This window comes from Phasianus colchicus, chromosome 40, assembly GCF_987193195.1.
Source record: "Phasianus colchicus chromosome 40, bPhaCol1.hap1.1, whole genome shotgun sequence".
In the NCBI taxonomy this organism is placed as follows: domain Eukaryota; kingdom Metazoa; phylum Chordata; class Aves; order Galliformes; family Phasianidae; genus Phasianus; species Phasianus colchicus.
In genome coordinates, this window is record NC_143475.1 from 1,434,465 (window position 1) to 1,451,980 (window position 17,516).

Consider the following 17,516-nt stretch of genomic DNA (forward strand, 5'->3'; position numbering starts at 1 on the left):
ACAATGCGTGCCAATGGGGGCCAATGGTGGCCAATGGGGGCCAGTGGGTTATAATGGGTGCCGATGGATTACAATGGGTGCCAATGGGCTTCAATGAGTTTTAATGGGTTTTAATGGGTTTTAATGGGTGCCAATGGGCCACAATAGGTGCCAATGGGTGCCAATGGGTGCCAACGGGTGGCTGCCATCACTGCAGCCCCTTCAGCCAAGCGGCGGTGCGACGCCTGGCGGTCCTCCAGGCCACACGGGGGGCAATGGGTGCCAATGGCTTACAATGGGTGCCAATGGGAGCTAATGGGTGCCAATGGGGGCCAATGGATTACAATGAGTGCCAATGGGGGCCAATGGGAGACAATGGGTGCCAATGGGGGCCAATGGGTGCCAATGGGTTCTATGGGTGCCAATGGGAAACAATGGGGATAATGAGGGCCAATGGGCTCCAATGGATTTCAATGGGTGCCAATGGGCGCCAATGGGTGTCAATGGGTGCCAATGGGTGCCAGTGGGTTATAATGGGTGCCAATGGGTTCTATGGGTGCCAATGAGTTACAATGGGTGCCAATGAATTACAATGGGTCACAATGGGTGCCAATGAGGGCCAATGGGTGCCAATGGATTTCAATGGGTCCCAATGGGTTTCAATGAGTTTTAATGGGTTTTAATGGGTGCCAATGGGGCACAATAGATGCCAATGGGTGCCTATGCATTACAATGGGTGCCAACGGGTGGCTCCCATCACTGCAGCCCCTTCAGCCAAGCGGCGGTGCGACGCCTGGTGGTCCTCCAGGCCACATGGGGGGCAATGGGTGCCAATGGCTTACAATGGGCGCCAATGGGCGCCAATGGGTGCCAATGGGTGCCAGTGGGTTATAATGGGTGCTGATGGGTTCTATGGGTGCCAATGAGTTACAATGGGTGCCAATGAATTACAATGGGTGCCAATGGGTTTCAATGGGTTTTAATGGGTGCCAATGAGTTACAATGGGGGCCAACGGGTGCCAATGGGTTACAATGGGTCCCAATGGGTTTCAATGAGTTTTAATGGGTTTTAATGGGTGCCAATGGGGCACAATAGATGCCAATGGGTGCCTATGCATTACAATGGGTGCCAATGGATTACAATGGGTTCCAATGGGTGCCTATGGCTTACAATGGGTGCCAATGGATTACAATGGGTTCCAATGGGTGCCAATGGGTGCCAATGATTGCCAGTGGGTTATAATGGGTGCTGATGGGTTCTATGGGTGCCAATGAGTTACAGTGGGTGCCAATGGGTTTCAATGAGTTTTAATGGGTTTTAATGGGTGCCAATAGGCCACTATAGGTGCCAATGGGTGCCAATGGGTGCCAAGGGGTGGCTGCCATCACTGCAGCCCCTTCAGCCAAGCGGCGGTGCGATGCCTGGCGGTCCTCCAGGCCACACGGGGGGCAATGGGTGCCAATGGGGGGCAATGGGTTACAATGAGGGCCAATGGGGGCCAATGGGGGGCAATGGGGGGCAATGGGTTACAATGGGTGCCAATGAGAAACAATGGGTGCCAATGATTTCCAATGGGTGCCAATGGGGGCAATGAGGGCCAGTGGATGCCTATGCGTTCTATGGGTGCTAATGGGTTACAATGGGTGCCAATGGGTGCCAATGGGTGCCAATGGGTTCTGTGGGTGCCAATGAGTTACAGTGGGTGCCAATGGGGGCCAGTGGGTTATAATGGGTGCCGATGGATTACAATGGGTGCCAATGGGTGCCAATGGGTTCTATGGGTGCCAATGGGGGGCAATGGGGGTAATGAGGGCCAATGGGTGCCAGTGGGGGGGCAATTGGTGCCAATAGGGGCCTATGGGTGCCAATGGGGGGCAATGGGGGCCAGTGGATTATAATGGGTCCCAATGGATTACAATGGGTGCCAATGGGGTTTAATGGGTTTTAATGGGTGCCAATGGGCCACAATAGGTGCCAACGGGTGCCAAGGGGTGGCTGCCATCACTGCAGCCCCTTCAGCCAAGCGGCGGTGCGACGCCTGGCGGTCCTCCAGGCCACACGGGGGCAATGGGTGCCAATGGCTTACAATGGGTGCCAATGGGGGGCAATGGGTTACAATGAGGGCCAATGGGGGCCAATGAGAGACAATGGGTGTCAATGGATTTCAATGGGGGTCACTGGGGGGCAATGGGTGCCAATAGGGGGCAATGGGTGCCAATAGGGGGCAATGAGGGCCAATGGGGGCAATGGGGGCCAATGGGGCCAATGGTGGCCAATGGGTGCCAATGGGGGCCAGTGGGTTATAATGGGTGCCGATGGATTACAATGGGTGCCAATGGGTGCCAATGAGTTACAATGGGTGCCAACGGGTTACAGTGGGTTACGAGTGCCAATGGGGGCAATGAGGGCCAATGGGTGCCAGTGGGGGGCAATGGGGGCCAATGGGGGCCAGTGGGTTATAATGGGTGCCAATGGGCTTCAATGGGTTTTAATGGGTGCCTATGCATTACAATGGGTGCCAAGGGGTGGCTGCCATCACTGCAGCCCCTTCAGCCAAGCGGCGGTGCGACGCCTGGCGGTCCTCCAGGCCACCCGGGGGCAATGGGTGCCAATGGGTGCCTATGGCTTACAATGGGTCCCAATGGATTAAAATGGGTGCCAATGGGGGGCAATGGGTGCCAATGGATTTCAATGGGTGCCAATGGGTTTTAATGGATTTTAATGGGTTTTAATGGGTGCCTATGGATTACAATGGGTGCCAATGGGTGCCAATGGGTGCCAACGGGTGCCAACAGGTGGCTGCCATCACTGCAGCCCCTTCAGCCAAGCGGCGGTGCGACGCCTGGCGGTCCTCCAGGCCACCCGGGGGCAATGGGTGCCAATGGGTGCCTATGGCTTACAATGGGTCCCAATGGCTTACAATGGGTTCCAATGGGTGCCTATGGCTTACAATGGGTGCCAATGGATTACAATGGGTTCCAATGGGTGCCAATGGGTGCCAATGGGTGCCAGTGGGTTATAATGGGTGCTGATGGGTTCTATGGGTGCCAATGAGTTACAATGGGTGCCAATGGGTTTCAATGAGTTTTAATGGGTTTTAATGAGTGCCAATGGGCCACGATAGGTGCCTATGCATTACAATGGGTGCCAAGGGGTGGCTGCCATCACTGCAGCCCCTTCAGCCAAGCGGCGGTGCGACGCCTGGCGGTCCTCCAGGCCACACGGGGGGCAATGGGTGCCAATGGGGGGCAATGGGTTACAATGAGGGCCAATGGGGGCCAATGGGGGGCAATGGGGGGCAATGGGGGGCAATGGGTTACAATGGGTGCCAATGAGAAACAATGGGTGCCAATGATTTCCAATGGGTGCCAATGGGGGCAATGAGGGCCAATGGATGCCTATGCGTTCTATGGGTGCTAATGGGTTACAATGGGTGCCAATGGGTGCCAATGGGTGCCAATGGGTTCTGTGGGTGCCAATGAGTTACAGTGGGTGCCAATGGGGGCCAGTGGGTTATAATGGGTGCCGATGGATTACAATGGGTGCCAATGGGTGCCAATGGGTTCTATGGGTGCCAATGGGGGGCAATGGGGGTAATGAGGGCCAATGGGTGCCAGTGGGGGGGCAATTGGTGCCAATAGGGGCCAATGGGTGCCAATGGGGGGCAATGGGGGCCAGTGGGTTATAATGGGTCCCAATGGATTACAATGGGTGCCAATGGGGTTTAATGGGTTTTAATGGGTGCCAATGGGCCACAATAGGTGCCAACGGGTGCCAAGGGGTGGCTCCCATCACTGCAGCCCCTTCAGCCAAGCGGTGGTGCGACGCCTGGCGGTCCTCCAGGCCACACGGGGGCAATGGGTGCCAATGGCTTACAATGGGTGCCAATGGGAGCTAATGGGTGCCAATGGGAGCTAATGGGAGACAATGGGTTCTATGGGTGCCAATGGGAAACAATGGGGGTAATGAGGGCCAATGGGCTCCAATGGATTTCAATGGGTGCCAATGGGCGCCAATGGGTGTCAATGGGTGCCAATGGGTGCCAGTGGGTTATAATGGGTGCTGATGGGTTCTATGGATGCCAATGAGTTACAATGGGTGCCAATGCATTACAATGGGTGCCAATGGGGGCCATGAGGGCCAATGGGTGCCAATGGATTACAATGGGTCCCAATGGGTTTCAATGAGTTTTAATGGGTTTTAATGAGTGCCAATGGGCCACGATAGGTGCCTATGCATTACAATGGGTGCCAAGGGGTGGCTGCCATCACTGCAGCCCCTTCAGCCAAGCGGCGGTGCGACGCCTGGCGGTCCTCCAGGCCACCCGGGGGCAATGGGTGCCAATGGGTGCCTATGGCTTACAATGGGTCCCAATGGATTAAAATGGGTGCCAATGGGGGGCAATGGGTGCCAATGGATTTCAATGGGTGCCAATGGGTTTTAATGGATTTTAATGGGTTTTAATGGGTGCCTATGGATTACAATGGGTGCCAATGGGTGCCAATGGGTGCCAACGGGTGCCAACAGGTGGCTGCCATCACTGCAGCCCCTTCAGCCAAGCGGCGGTGCGACGCCTGGCGGTCCTCCAGGCCACCCGGGGGGCAATGGGTGCCAATGGCTTACAATGGGCGCCAATGGGCGCCAATGGGTGCCAATGGGTGCCAGTGGGTTATAATGGGTGCCAATGGGTTCTATGGGTGCCAATGAGTTACAATGGGTGCCAATGAATTACAATGGGTCACAATGGGTGCCAATGAGGGCCAATGGGTGCCAATGGATTTCAATGGGTGCCAATGGGTTACAATGGGTCCCAATGGATTACAATGGGTCCCAATGGATTACAATGGTTGCCAATGGATTACAATGGGTGCCAATGGGTGCCAATGGGTGCCAACGGGTGGCTCCCATCACTGCAGCCCCTTCAGCCAAGCGGCGGTGCGACGCCTGGTGGTCCTCCAGGCCACACGGGGGGCAATGGGTGCCAATGGCTTACAATGGGTGCCAATGGGAGCTAATGGGTGCCAATGGGGGCCAATGGATTACAATGAGTGCCAATGGGGGCCAATGGGAGACAATGGGTGCCAATGGGGGCCAATGGGTGCCAATGGGTTCTATGGGTGCCAATGGGAAACAATGGGGATAATGAGGGCCAATGGGCTCCAATGGATTTCAATGGGTGCCAATGGGCGCCAATGGGTGTCAATGGGTGCCAATGGGTGCCAGTGGGTTATAATGGGTGCCAATGGGTTCTATGGGTGCCAATGAGTTACAATGGGTGCCAATGAATTACAATGGGTCACAATGGGTGCCAATGAGGGCCAATGGGTGCCAATGGATTTCAATGGGTCCCAATGGGTTTCAATGAGTTTTAATGGGTTTTAATGGGTGCCAATGGGGCACAATAGATGCCAATGGGTGCCTATGCATTACAATGGGTGCCAACGGGTGGCTCCCATCACTGCAGCCCCTTCAGCCAAGCGGCGGTGCGACGCCTGGCGGTCCTCCAGGCCACACGGGGTCAATGGGTGCCAATGGGTGCCTATGGCTTACAATGGGTGCCAATGGATTACAATGGGTTCCAATGGGTGCCTATGGCTTACAATGGGTGCCAATGGATTACAATGGGTTCCAATGGGTGCCAATGGGTGCCAATGATTGCCAGTGGGTTATAATGGGTGCTGATGGGTTCTATGGGTGCCAATGAGTTACAATGGGTGCCAATGGGTTTCAATGAGTTTTAATGGGTTTTAATGGGTGCCAATAGGCCACTATAGGTGCCAATGGGTGCCAATGGGTGCCAAGGGGTGGCTCCCATCACTGCAGCCCCTTCAGCCAAGCGGCGGTGCGACGCCTGGCGGTCCTCCAGGCCACACGGGGGGCAATGGGTGCCAATGGGTTACAATGGGTGCCAATGGGGGGCAATGGGTTACAATGAGGGCCAATGGGGGCCAATGAGAGACAATGGGTGTCAATGGATTTCAATGGGGGTCACTGGGGGGCAATGGGTGCCAATGGGGGGCAATGGGTGCCAATAGGGGGCAATGGGTGCCAATAGGGGGCAATGAGGGCCAATGGGGGCAATGGGGGCCAATGGTGGCCAATGGTGGCCAATGGGTGCCAATGGGGGCCAGTGGGTTATAATGGGTGCCGATGGATTACAATGGGTGCCAATGGGTGCCAATGAGTTACAATGGGTGCCAACGGGTTACAGTGGGTTACGAGTGCCAATGGGGGCAATGAGGGCCAATGGGTGCCAGTGGGGGGCAATGGGGGCCAATGGGGGCCAGTGGGTTATAATGGGTGCCAATGGGCTTCAATGGGTTTTAATGGGTGCCTATGCATTACAATGGGTGCCAAGGGGTGGCTGCCATCACTGCAGCCCCTTCAGCCAAGCGGCGGTGCGACGCCTGGCGGTCCTCCAGGCCACCCGGGGGCAATGGGTGCCAATGGGTGCCTATGGCTTACAATGGGTCCCAATGGATTAAAATGGGTGCCAATGGGGGGCAATGGGTGCCAATGGATTTCAATGGGTGCCAATGGGTTTTAATGGATTTTAATGGGTTTTAATGGGTGCCTATGGATTACAATGGGTGCCAATGGGTGCCAATGGGTGCCAACGGGTGCCAACAGGTGGCTGCCATCACTGCAGCCCCTTCAGCCAAGCGGCGGTGCGACGCCTGGCGGTCCTCCAGGCCACCCGGGGGGCAATGGGTGCCAATGGCTTACAATGGGCGCCAATGGGCGCCAATGGGTGCCAATGGGTGCCAGTGGGTTATAATGGGGGCTGATGGGTTCTATGGGTGCCAATGAGTTACAATGGGTGCCAATGAATTACAATGGGTCACAATGGGTGCCAATGAGGGCCAATGGGTGCCAATGGATTTCAATGGGTGCCAATGGGTTACAATGGGTCCCAATGGATTACAATGGGTCCCAATGGATTACAATGGTTGCCAATGGATTACAATGGGTGCCAATGGGTGCCAATGGGTGCCAACGGGTGGCTGCCATCACTGCAGCCCCTTCAGCCAAGCGGCGGTGCGACGCCTGGCGGTCCTCCAGGCCACCCGGGGGCGATACCCGAAGCGTCGCCTGGCGGCGCTGCTGGCGGCCGTGAACGGGGTGGCGGCGGCGGCGGCGGTTTGGGGCAGCAACAACGGGGCGGCAGCGGGGCGGAACGGAGGAGGGAGGAACCGGGCCAAAGCCCAAAGGACGGCGTTGACGTGGGCAACGAGGAGGAGGAGGGGACGAGGGATTCGGGGCCCGGCCAAACGGAGCCCGGCGGGGCGCAGCAGGAGGGCGGTGAAGGCGTCGTACGGGGCGTAAGGGGAAGAATCCGTGCAGAAAAACGCGGCGCCGCCGACGGAAGACGGGCGAAGGAGGGCGGAGCGCGCGGCCAGGATGTGCATCCAGGCCACGTTGCCTGAGGGGGGGTATGGGGTCATGTGGGGTCGTGTGGGGTCATATCGGGTCATGTGGGGTCATATGGGGTCATGTGGGGTCATGTGGGGTCATGTGGGGTCATATGGGGTCATGTGGGGGGATATGGGGGGATATGGGGTCATGTGGGGTCATGTGGGGTCGTGTGGGGTCGTGTGGGGGGATATGGGGTCATGTGGGGTCATATGGGGTCATTAGTGGTCATATGGGGTCATATGGGGTCATATGGGGTCATGTGGGGGGATATGGGGGGATATGGGGGGATATGGGGGGATATGGGGTTATATGGGGGGATATGGGGGGATATGGGGTGACATGGGGTCATATGGGGTCATTAGTGGTCATATGGGGTCATATGGGGTCATATGGGGTCATGTGGGGGGATATGGGGGGATATGGGGGGATATGGGGGGATATGGGGTTATATGGGGGGATATGGGGGGATATGGGGGGATATGGGGTGACATGGGGTCATATGGGGTCATTAGTGGTCATATGGGGTCATATGGGGTCATATGGGGTCATGTGGGGGGATATGGGGGGATATGGGGTCATCTGGGGGGATATGGGGGCCAGGATGTGCATCCAGGCCACGTTGCCTGAGGGGGGGGGTGGGGTCATGTGGGGTCATGTGGGGTCGTGTGGGGTCGTGTGGGGTCATGTGGGGTCATGTGGGGTCATGTGGGGTCATGTGGGGTCGTGTGGGGTCATGTGGGGGGATATGGGGGGATATGGGGTCATGTGGGGTCATGTGGGGTCGTGTGGGGTCGTGTGGGGTCATGTGGGGTCATGTGGGGTCATGTGGGGGGATATGGGGTCATGTGGGGTCATGTGGGGTCATATGGGGTCATATAGGGCTCTATGGGGCCAGGATGTGCATCCATGCCACGTTGCCTGAGGGGGGGCGTGGGGTCATGTGGGGTCATGTGGGGTCATGTGGGGGGATATGGGGTCATGTGGGGTCATGGGGGGTCATATGGGGGGATATGGGGTCATGTGGGGGGATATGGGGTGACATGGGGTCATGTGGGGTCATGTGGGGTCATATGGGGTCATGTGGGGTGACATGGGAAGATATGGGGTCATATGGGGTGATATCGGGTGATATGGGGTCATATGGGGGGATATGGGGTCATATGGGGGGATATGGGGTCATATGGGGGATATAGGGGGATATGGGGTCATATGGGGTCATATGGGGGGATATGGGGGGATATGGGGTCATATGGGGGGATATGGGGGCCAGGATGTGCATCCACGCCACGTTGCCTGAGGGGGGGGGTGGGGTCATGTGGGGTCATGTGGGGTCATGTGGGGTCATGTGGGGGGTATGGGGTCATGTGGGGGGATATGGGGGGATATGGGGTCATATGGGGTCATGTGGGGTCATATGGGGTCATATAGGGCTCTATGGGGCCAGGATGTGCATCCACGCCACGTTGCCTGAGGGGGGGCGTGGGGTCATGTGGGGTCGTGTGGGGTCGTGTGGGGTCATGTGGGGTCATGTGGGGTCATGTGGGGGGATATGGGGGGATATGGGGGGATATGGGGTCATGTGGGGGATATGGGGGGATATGGGTTGATATGGGGTGACATGGGGTCATGTGGGGTCATGTGGGGTCATGTGGGGGGATATGGGGTCATGTGGGGTCATGTGGGGTCATGTGGGGGGATATGGGGTCATATGGGGTCATATGGGGTGATATGGGGGGATATGGGGTGATATGGGGTGATATGGGGGGATATGGGGGGATATGGGGGGATGTGGGGAGATATGGGGGGATATGTGGGGTTATGTGGGGTCATGTGGGGTCATGTGGGGGGATATGGGGGGATATGGGGGGATATGGGGTCATGTGGGGGGATATGAGGCCATGTGGGGTCATGTGGGGTCATGTGGGGGGATATGGGGTCATGTGGGGTCATGTGGGGGGATATGGGGGGATATGGGGTCATATGGGGTCATGTGGGGTCATGTGGGGTCATGTGGGGTCCTATGGGGGAATATGGGGTCATGTGGGGGGATATGGGGGGATATGGGGCTCTATGGGGCCAGGATGTGCATCCAGGCCACGTTGCCTGAGGGGGGGGGTGGGGTCATGTGGGGTCGTGTGGGGTCATGTGGGGTCATGTGGGGGGATATGGGGTCATATGGGGGGATATGGGGCTCTATGGGGCTCTATGGGGCCAGGATGTGCATCCACGCCACGTTGCCTGAGGGGGGGTATGGGGTCATGTGGGGTCATGTGGGGTCATGTGGGGTCATGTGGGGGGATATGGGGTGATATGGGGGGATATGGGGGGATATGGGGTCATATAGGGTCATATGGGACAGTACGGGGCTCTATGGGGTGATATGGGGTGATATGGGGGCAATGGGGAGCTATGGGGTGATATGGGGTGGTGTGGGGCCATTATAGGGCAGCTATGGGGCAGCTGTGGGGCAGCTATAGGGCCATTATAGGGCCATTATAAGGCTGTTATGGGGCCATTATAGGGCTGTTATAGGGCAGCTGTGGGGCAGCTGTGGGGCAGCTATGGGGCAGCTATGGGGCAGCTATGAGGCAGCAGTGGGGCAGCTATGGAGCGGCTATGGGGCAGCTATGGGGCAGCTATGGGGCAGCTATGAGGCAGCTGTGGGGCAGCTATGGAGCGGCTATGGGGCAGCTATGGGGCAGCTATGAGGTTATTATAGAACAGCTATGATGCCATTACAGGGCCATTATAGGGCAGTTATGGGGCCATTATAGGGCTGTTATAGGACAGCTATAGGGCAGCTATGGGGCAGCTATAGGGCTGTTATGGGGCAGCTGTGGGGCAGCTATGATGCCATTATAGGGCCATTATAGGGCAGTTATGGGGCCATTATAGGGCAGCTATGGGGCAGCTATAGGGCAGCTATGGGGCAGCTATGGGGCAGCTGTGGGGCAGCTATGGGGCAGCTATGAGGCTATTATAGAACAGCTATGATGCCACTATAGGGCCATTATAGGGCAGCTATGGGGCCATTATAGGGCCGTTATAGGGCAGCTATGGGGCAGCTATAGGGCCATTATAGGGCCATTATCGGTCCGCTATGGGGCAGCTATGGGGCAGCTATTGGGCCATTATAGGCCCATTATAGGGCAGTTATGGGGCCATTATAGGGCCGTAATAGGGCTGTTATGGGGCCATTATAGGGCTGTTATAGGGCAGCTGTGGGGCAGCTATAGGTCCATTATAGGACCGCTATGGGGCAGCTATGGGGCAGCTGTGGGGCAGCTATGGGGCAGCTATGAGGCTATTATGGGGCAGCTATGATGCCATTATAGGGCCATCATAGGGCAGTTATGGGGCCAATATAGGGCTGTTATAGGGCAGCTATGGGGCAGCTATGAGGCTATTATAGAGCAGCTATGATGCCATTATAGGGCCATTATAGGGCTGTTATGGGGCCATTATAGGGCTGTTATAGGGCAGCTGTGGGGCAGGTATGGGGCAGCTATGGGGCGGTTATGGGGCAGCTGTGGGGCAGCTATGAGGCGATTATAGAGCAGCTATGATGCCATTATAGGGCCATTATAGGGCAGTTATGGGGCCATTATAGGGCTGCTATAGGACAGCTATAGGGCAGCTATGGGGCAGCCATGGGGCAGCTGTGGGGCAGCTCTGGGGCAGCTATAGGGCCATTATAGGGCCATTATAAGGCTGTTATGGGGCCATTATAGGGATGTTATAGGGTTGTTACGGGGTGGCTATGGGGCAGCTGTGGGGCAGCTATGGGGCAGCTATGGGGCAGTTATGGGGCAGCTATGAGGCTATTATAGAGCAGCTATGATGCCATTATAGGGCCATTATAGGGCAGTTATGGGGCCATTATAGGGCCATTATAGGGCTGTTATGGGGCCATTATAGGGCTGTTATAGGACAGCTATAGGGCAGCCATGGGGCAGCTGTGGGGTAGCTATGGGGCAGCTATAGGGCCATTATAGAACAGCTGTGGGGCAGCTCTGGGGCAGCTATAGGGCCATTATAGGGCCATTATAAGGCTGTTATGGGGCCATTATAGGGATGTTATAGGGTTGTTACGGGGCGGCTATGGGGCAGCTATGGGGCAGCTGTGGGGCAGCTATGGGGCAGCTATGGGGCAGCTGTGGGGCAGCTGTGGGGCAGTTATGGGGCAGCTATGAGGCTATTATGGGGCAGCTATAGGGCCATTATAGGGCCGTTATAGGGCTGTTATGGGGCAGCTATGGGGCAGCTATGAGGCGATTATAGAGCAGCTATGATGCCATTATAGGGCCATTATAGGGCAGCTATGGGGACATTATAGGGCTGTTATAGGGAAGCTGTGGGGCAGCTGTGGGGCAGCTGTGGGGCTATTATAGGGCCATTATAGGGCAGTTATGGGGCCATTATAGGGCTGTTATAGGGCAGCTGTGGGGCAGCTATGGGGCAGCTGTGGGGCAGCTGTGGGGCTATTATAGGGCCATCCTAGGGCAGTTATGGGGCCATTATAGGGCAGCTATGGGGCAGCTATGGGGCAGCTATGAGGCGATTATAGAGCAGCTATGATGCCATTATAGGGCCATTATAGGGCTGTTACGGGGCAGCTATGGGGTAGCTATGAGGCTATTATAGGGCCATTATAGGGCAGCTATGGGGCAGCTGTGGGGCAGCTATGGGGCTGTTACGGTGCTGCTATGGGGCGGCTATAGGGCTGTTATGGGGCAGCTATGGGGCCATTATAGGGCCATTATAGAACAGTTATGGGGCCATTATATGGCTGTTATAGGGCAGCCATGGGGCAGCTGTGGAGCAGCTGTGGGGCAGCTATGGGGCAGCTATGGGGCCATTATAGGCCCATTATAGGGCAGTTATGGGGCCATTATAGGGCTGTTATAGGGCAGCTATGGGGACATTATAGGGCTGTTATGGGGCAGCTATGGGGCCATTATAGGGCAGCTATGGGGCAGCTATGGGGCAGCTGTGGGGCAGCTATGGGGCAGCAGTGGGGCAGCTATGGGGCGGCTATGGGGCAGCTCTGGGGCAGCTATGAGGCTATTATAGGGCCATCATAGGGCAGTTATGGGGCCATTATAGGGCAGCTATGGGGCCATTATAGGGCTGTTATAGGCCAGTTATGGGGCAGCTATGGGGCAGCTATGGGGCAGCTGTGGGGCAGCTGTGGGGCAGCTATGGGGCAGCTATGGGGCAGCTGTGGGGCAGCTGTGGGGCAGTTATGGGGCAGCTATGAGGCTATTATGGGGCAGCTATGGGGCCATTATAGGGCTGTTATAGGCCAGTTATGGGGCAGCTATGGGGCAGCCGTGGGGCAGCTGTGGGGCGCTCACCCACGTAGACGCGGCCGTGCTCGCAGTGGGGCGGCAGCGTTCGGGGCAGCCAGCCCCCCAGGGCCTTCCCACGCCGGTAGAAGTGCTGCAGCAGGGGGTGTCCCTCCCCATAGATCCCCGTGGGGCGCAGCGACACCGTCACCAGGCGGGAGCCCCCCGAAACCTAACGGGGTGCGGAGCGGCCCCATAAGGAACCCACACGGACCCCGTAAGGAACCCACAGGGACCCCATAAGGAACCCACACGGACCCCGTAAGGAACCCACAGGGACCCCATAAGGAACCCACAGGGACCCCCCCGAAACCTAACGGGGTGCGGAGGGGCCCCATAAGGAACCCCATAAGGACCCCGTAAGGAACCCACAGGGACCCATAGGGACCCAGAGGGACCCCAGAGGCACCACAGACAGAGCCCAGAGGGACCCCATAGGGACCCCGGAGGGACCCCATAAGGACCCCAAAGGGACCCCATAGGGACCCCACAGGGACCCATAGGGACCCCAAAGGGACCCCAGAGGGAACCCATAAGGAACCCAGAGGGACCCCATAGGGACCCATAGGGACCCCATAAGGAACCCAGAGAGACCCGATAAGGAACCCACAGGGACCCCATAAGGAACCCACAGGGACCCATAGGGAGCACAGAGGGAACCCATAAGGACCCCACAGGGACCCCGTAAGGAACCCAGAGGGAACCCATAAGGAACCCACAGGGACCCCATAGGGACCCCACAGGGACCCATAGGGACCCCATAAGGAACCCAGAGAGACCCGATAAGGAACCCACAGGGACCCCATAAGGAACCCACAGGGACCCATAGGGAGCACAGAGGGAACCCATAAGGACCCCACAGGGACCCCGTAAGGAACCCAGAGGGACCCATAGGGACCCCAGAGGGAACCCAGAGGGACCCCATAGGGACCCCGTAAGGAACCCAGAGGGAACCCATAAGGAACCCAGAGGGACCCCGTAGGGACCCCACAGGGACCCATAGGGACCCCATAAGGAACCCAGAGGGAACCCATAAGGAACCCACAGGGACCCCATAAGGAACCCACAGGGACCCATAGGGAGCACAGAGGGAACCCATAAGGACCCCACAGGGACCCCGTAAGGAACCCAGAGGGACCCCAAAGGGACCCCCCCGAAACCTAACGGGGTGCGGAGCGGCCCCATAAGGAACCCACAGGGACCCCGTAAGGAACCCAGAGCGACCCCATAAGGAACCCACACGGACCCCATAAGGAACCCACAGGGACCCATAGGGACCCCATAAGGAACCCAGAGGGAACCCATAAGGAACCCAGAGGGACCCCATAAGGACCCCAAAGGGACCCATAGGGACCCCATAAGGAACCCAGAGGGACCCCATAGGGACCCCCCCGAAACCTAACGGGGTGCGGAGGGGCCCCATAAGGAACCCACATGGACCCCGTAAGGAACCCAGAGGGACCCCGTAAGGAACCCACAGGGACCCCGTAAGGAACCCAGAGCGACCCCATAAGGAACCCAGAGAGACCCCATAAGGAACCCAGAGGGACCCCATAAGGAACCCAAAGGGACCCCAGAGGGAACCCAGAGGGACCACAGAGGGACCCCATAAGGAACCCAGAGGGACCCCATAGGGACCCCACAGGGACCCATAGGGACCCCATAAGGAACCCAGAGGGAACCCATAGGGACCCCCCCGAAACCTAACGGGGTGCGGAGGGGCCCCATAAGGAACCCACACGGACCCCGTAAGGAACCCAGAGGGACCCCATAAGGACCCCAAAGGGACCCCGTAAGGAACCCAGAGGGACCCCATAAGGAACCCAGAGGGACCCCATAGGGACCCCATAAGGAACACAGAGGGACCCCATAAGGACCCCACAGGGACCCCCCGAAACCTAACGGGGTGCGGAGTGACCCCATAAGGAACCCACACGGACCCCATAAGGAACCCAGAGAGACCCCATAAGGAACCCACAGGGACCCATAGGGAGCACAGAGGGACCCCATAGGGACCCCATAAGGAACCCAGAGGGACCCCATAAGGAACCCACACGGACCCCGTAAGGAACCCAGAGGGACCCCATAAGGACCCCAAAGGGACCCCGTAAGGAACCCAGAGGGACCCCATAAGGAACCCAGAGGGACCCCATAGGGACCCCATAAGGAACACAGAGGGACCCCATAAGGACCCCACAGGGACCCCCCGAAACCTAACGGGGTGCGGAGTGACCCCATAAGGAACCCACACGGACCCCATAAGGAACCCAGAGAGACCCCATAAGGAACCCACAGGGACCCATAGGGAGCACAGAGGGACCCCATAGGGACCCCATAAGGAACCCAGAGGGACCCCATAAGGAACCCACACGGACCCCGTAAGGAACCCAGAGGGACCCCATAAGGACCCCAAAGGGACCCCGTAAGGAACCCAGAGGGACCCCATAAGGAACCCAGAGGGACCCCATAAGGACCCCAAAGGGACCCCGTAAGGAACCCAGAGGGACCCCATAAGGAACCCAGAGGGAACCCATAAGGAACCCAGAGGGACCCCATAAGGACCCCAAAGGGACCCCAGAGGGAACCCAGAGGGACCACAGAGGGACCCCATAAGGACCCCAAAGGGACCCCAGAGGGAACCCATAGGGACCCCATAGGGACCCTGTAAGGAACCCAGAGGGACCACAGAGGGACCCCATAAGGAACCCAGAGGGAACCCATAAGGAACCCACAGGGACCCATAGGGAGCACAGAGGGAACCCATAAGGACCCCACAGGGACCCCGTAAGGAACCCAGAGGGACCCATAGGGACCCCATAAGGACCCCAAAGGGACCCATAGGGGATGGGGAGCGGGGGGTGACACGCACAGCGACCCCATAAGGAACCCAGAGGGACCCCATAAGGAACCCACAGGGACCCCGTAAGGAACCCAGAGAGACCCCATAAGGAACCCAGAGGGACCCCATAAGGACCCCACAGGGACCCCAGAGGGAACCCAGAGGGACCACAGAGGGACCCCATAAGGAACCCAGAGGGACCCCATAGGGACCCCACAGGGACCCATAGGGACCCCATAAGGAACCCAGAGGGAACCCATAAGGAACCCAGAGGGACCCCATAGGGACCCCCCCGAAACCTAACGGGGTGCGGAGGGGCCCCATAAGGAACCCACACGGACCCCGTAAGGAACCCAGAGGGACCCCATAAGGACCCCAAAGGGACCCCAGAGGGAACCCAGAGGGACCACAGAGGGACCCCATAGGGACCCCAGAGGGACCCATAGGGACCCCGTAAGGAACCCAGAGGGACCCCATAAGGACCCCAAAGGGACCCAGAGGGACCCCATAAGGAACCCAGAGGGAACCCATAAGGAACCCAGAGGGACCCCATAGGGACCCCCCCGAAACCTAACGGGGTGCGGAGCGACCCCATAAGGAACCCACACGGACCCCGTAAGGAACCCAAAGAGACCCCAGAGGCACCACAGACAGAGCCCAGAGGGACCCCATAGGGACCCCGGAGGGACCCCATAAGGACCCCATAAGGACCCCAAAGGGACCCCAGAGGGAACCCAGAGGGACCACAGAGGGACCCCATAAGGACCCCAAAGGGACCCCAGAGGGAACCCATAGGGACCCCATAGGGACCCTGTAAGGAACCCAGAGGGACCACAGAGGGACCCCATAAGGAACCCAGAGGGAACCCATAAGGAACCCACAGGGACCCCATAAGGAACCCACAGGGACCCATAGGGAGCACAGAGGGAACCCATAAGGACCCCACAGGGACCCCGTAAGGAACCCAGAGGGACCCCATAAGGAACCCAGAGGGACCCCATAGGGACCCCCCCGAAACCTAACGGGGTGCGGAGCGACCCCATAAGGAACCCACACGGACCCCGTAAGGACCCCAAAGGGACCCCAGAGGGAACCCATAGGGACCCCATAGGGACCCTGTAAGGAACCCAGAGGGACCACAGAGGGACCCCATAAGGAACCCAGAGGGAACCCATAAGGAACCCAGAGGGACCCCATAGGGACCCCCCCGAAACCTAACGGGGTGCAGAGCGACCCCCATAAGGAACCCACAGGGACCCCATAAGGAACCCACACGGACCCCGTAAGGAACCCACAGGGACCCCGTAAGGACCCCAAAGGGACCCCAGAGGGAACCCAGAGGGACCACAGAGGGACCCCATAAGGAACCCAGAGGGACCCCATAGGGACCCCACAGGGACCCATAGGGACCCCATAAGGAACCCAGAGGGACCCCATAAGGAACCCACAGGGACCCATAGGGAGCACAGAGGGAACCCATAAGGACCCCACAGGGACCCCGTAAGGAACCCAGAGGGACCCATAGGGACCCCATAAGGAACCCAGAGAGACCCGATAAGGAACCCACAGGGACCCCATAAGGAACCCACACGGACCCCGTAAGGAACCCAGAGGGACCCATAGGGACCCCATAAGGACCCCAAAGGGACCCATAGGGGATGGGGAGCGGGGGGTGACACGCACAGCGACCCCATAAGGAACCCAGAGGGACCCCGTAAGGAACCCAGAGGGACCCCATAAGGAACCCACAGGGACCCCGTAAGGACCCCACAGGGACCCCAGAGGGAACCCAGAGGGACCACAGAGGGACCCCATAGGGACCCCAGAGGGACCCATAGGGACCCCGTAAGGAACCCAGAGGGACCCCATAAGGACCCCAAAGGGACCCAGAGGGACCCCATAAGGAACCCAGAGGGACCCCATAGGGACCCCC

At 58.3% G+C, this 17,516-nt stretch overlaps 1 protein-coding gene across 2 annotated transcripts in view; it reads right to left on the bottom strand.

The window, feature by feature from the left end:
* Window positions 1-6,517: 6,517 nt before the first annotated feature.
* Window positions 6,518-17,516, bottom strand: part of HSD3B7 (hydroxy-delta-5-steroid dehydrogenase, 3 beta- and steroid delta-isomerase 7) — a 30,570-nt gene continuing 19,571 nt past the window's right edge. Inside the window, exons 6-7 of one of the 2 annotated variants that reach the window (XM_090130360.1) lie at window positions 12,754-12,916; window positions 6,518-7,403 (exon numbers count right to left, since the gene is read on the bottom strand). In XM_090130360.1, the coding sequence (XP_089986486.1) occupies window positions 6,991-7,403; window positions 12,754-12,916 (576 nt within the window). In that variant the 3' untranslated portion in view covers window positions 6,518-6,990. Of the gene's footprint in view, window positions 7,404-9,584; window positions 9,635-12,753; window positions 12,917-17,516 lie in introns of those variants that run through there. The other variant, XM_090130361.1, reaches the window with a different exon arrangement.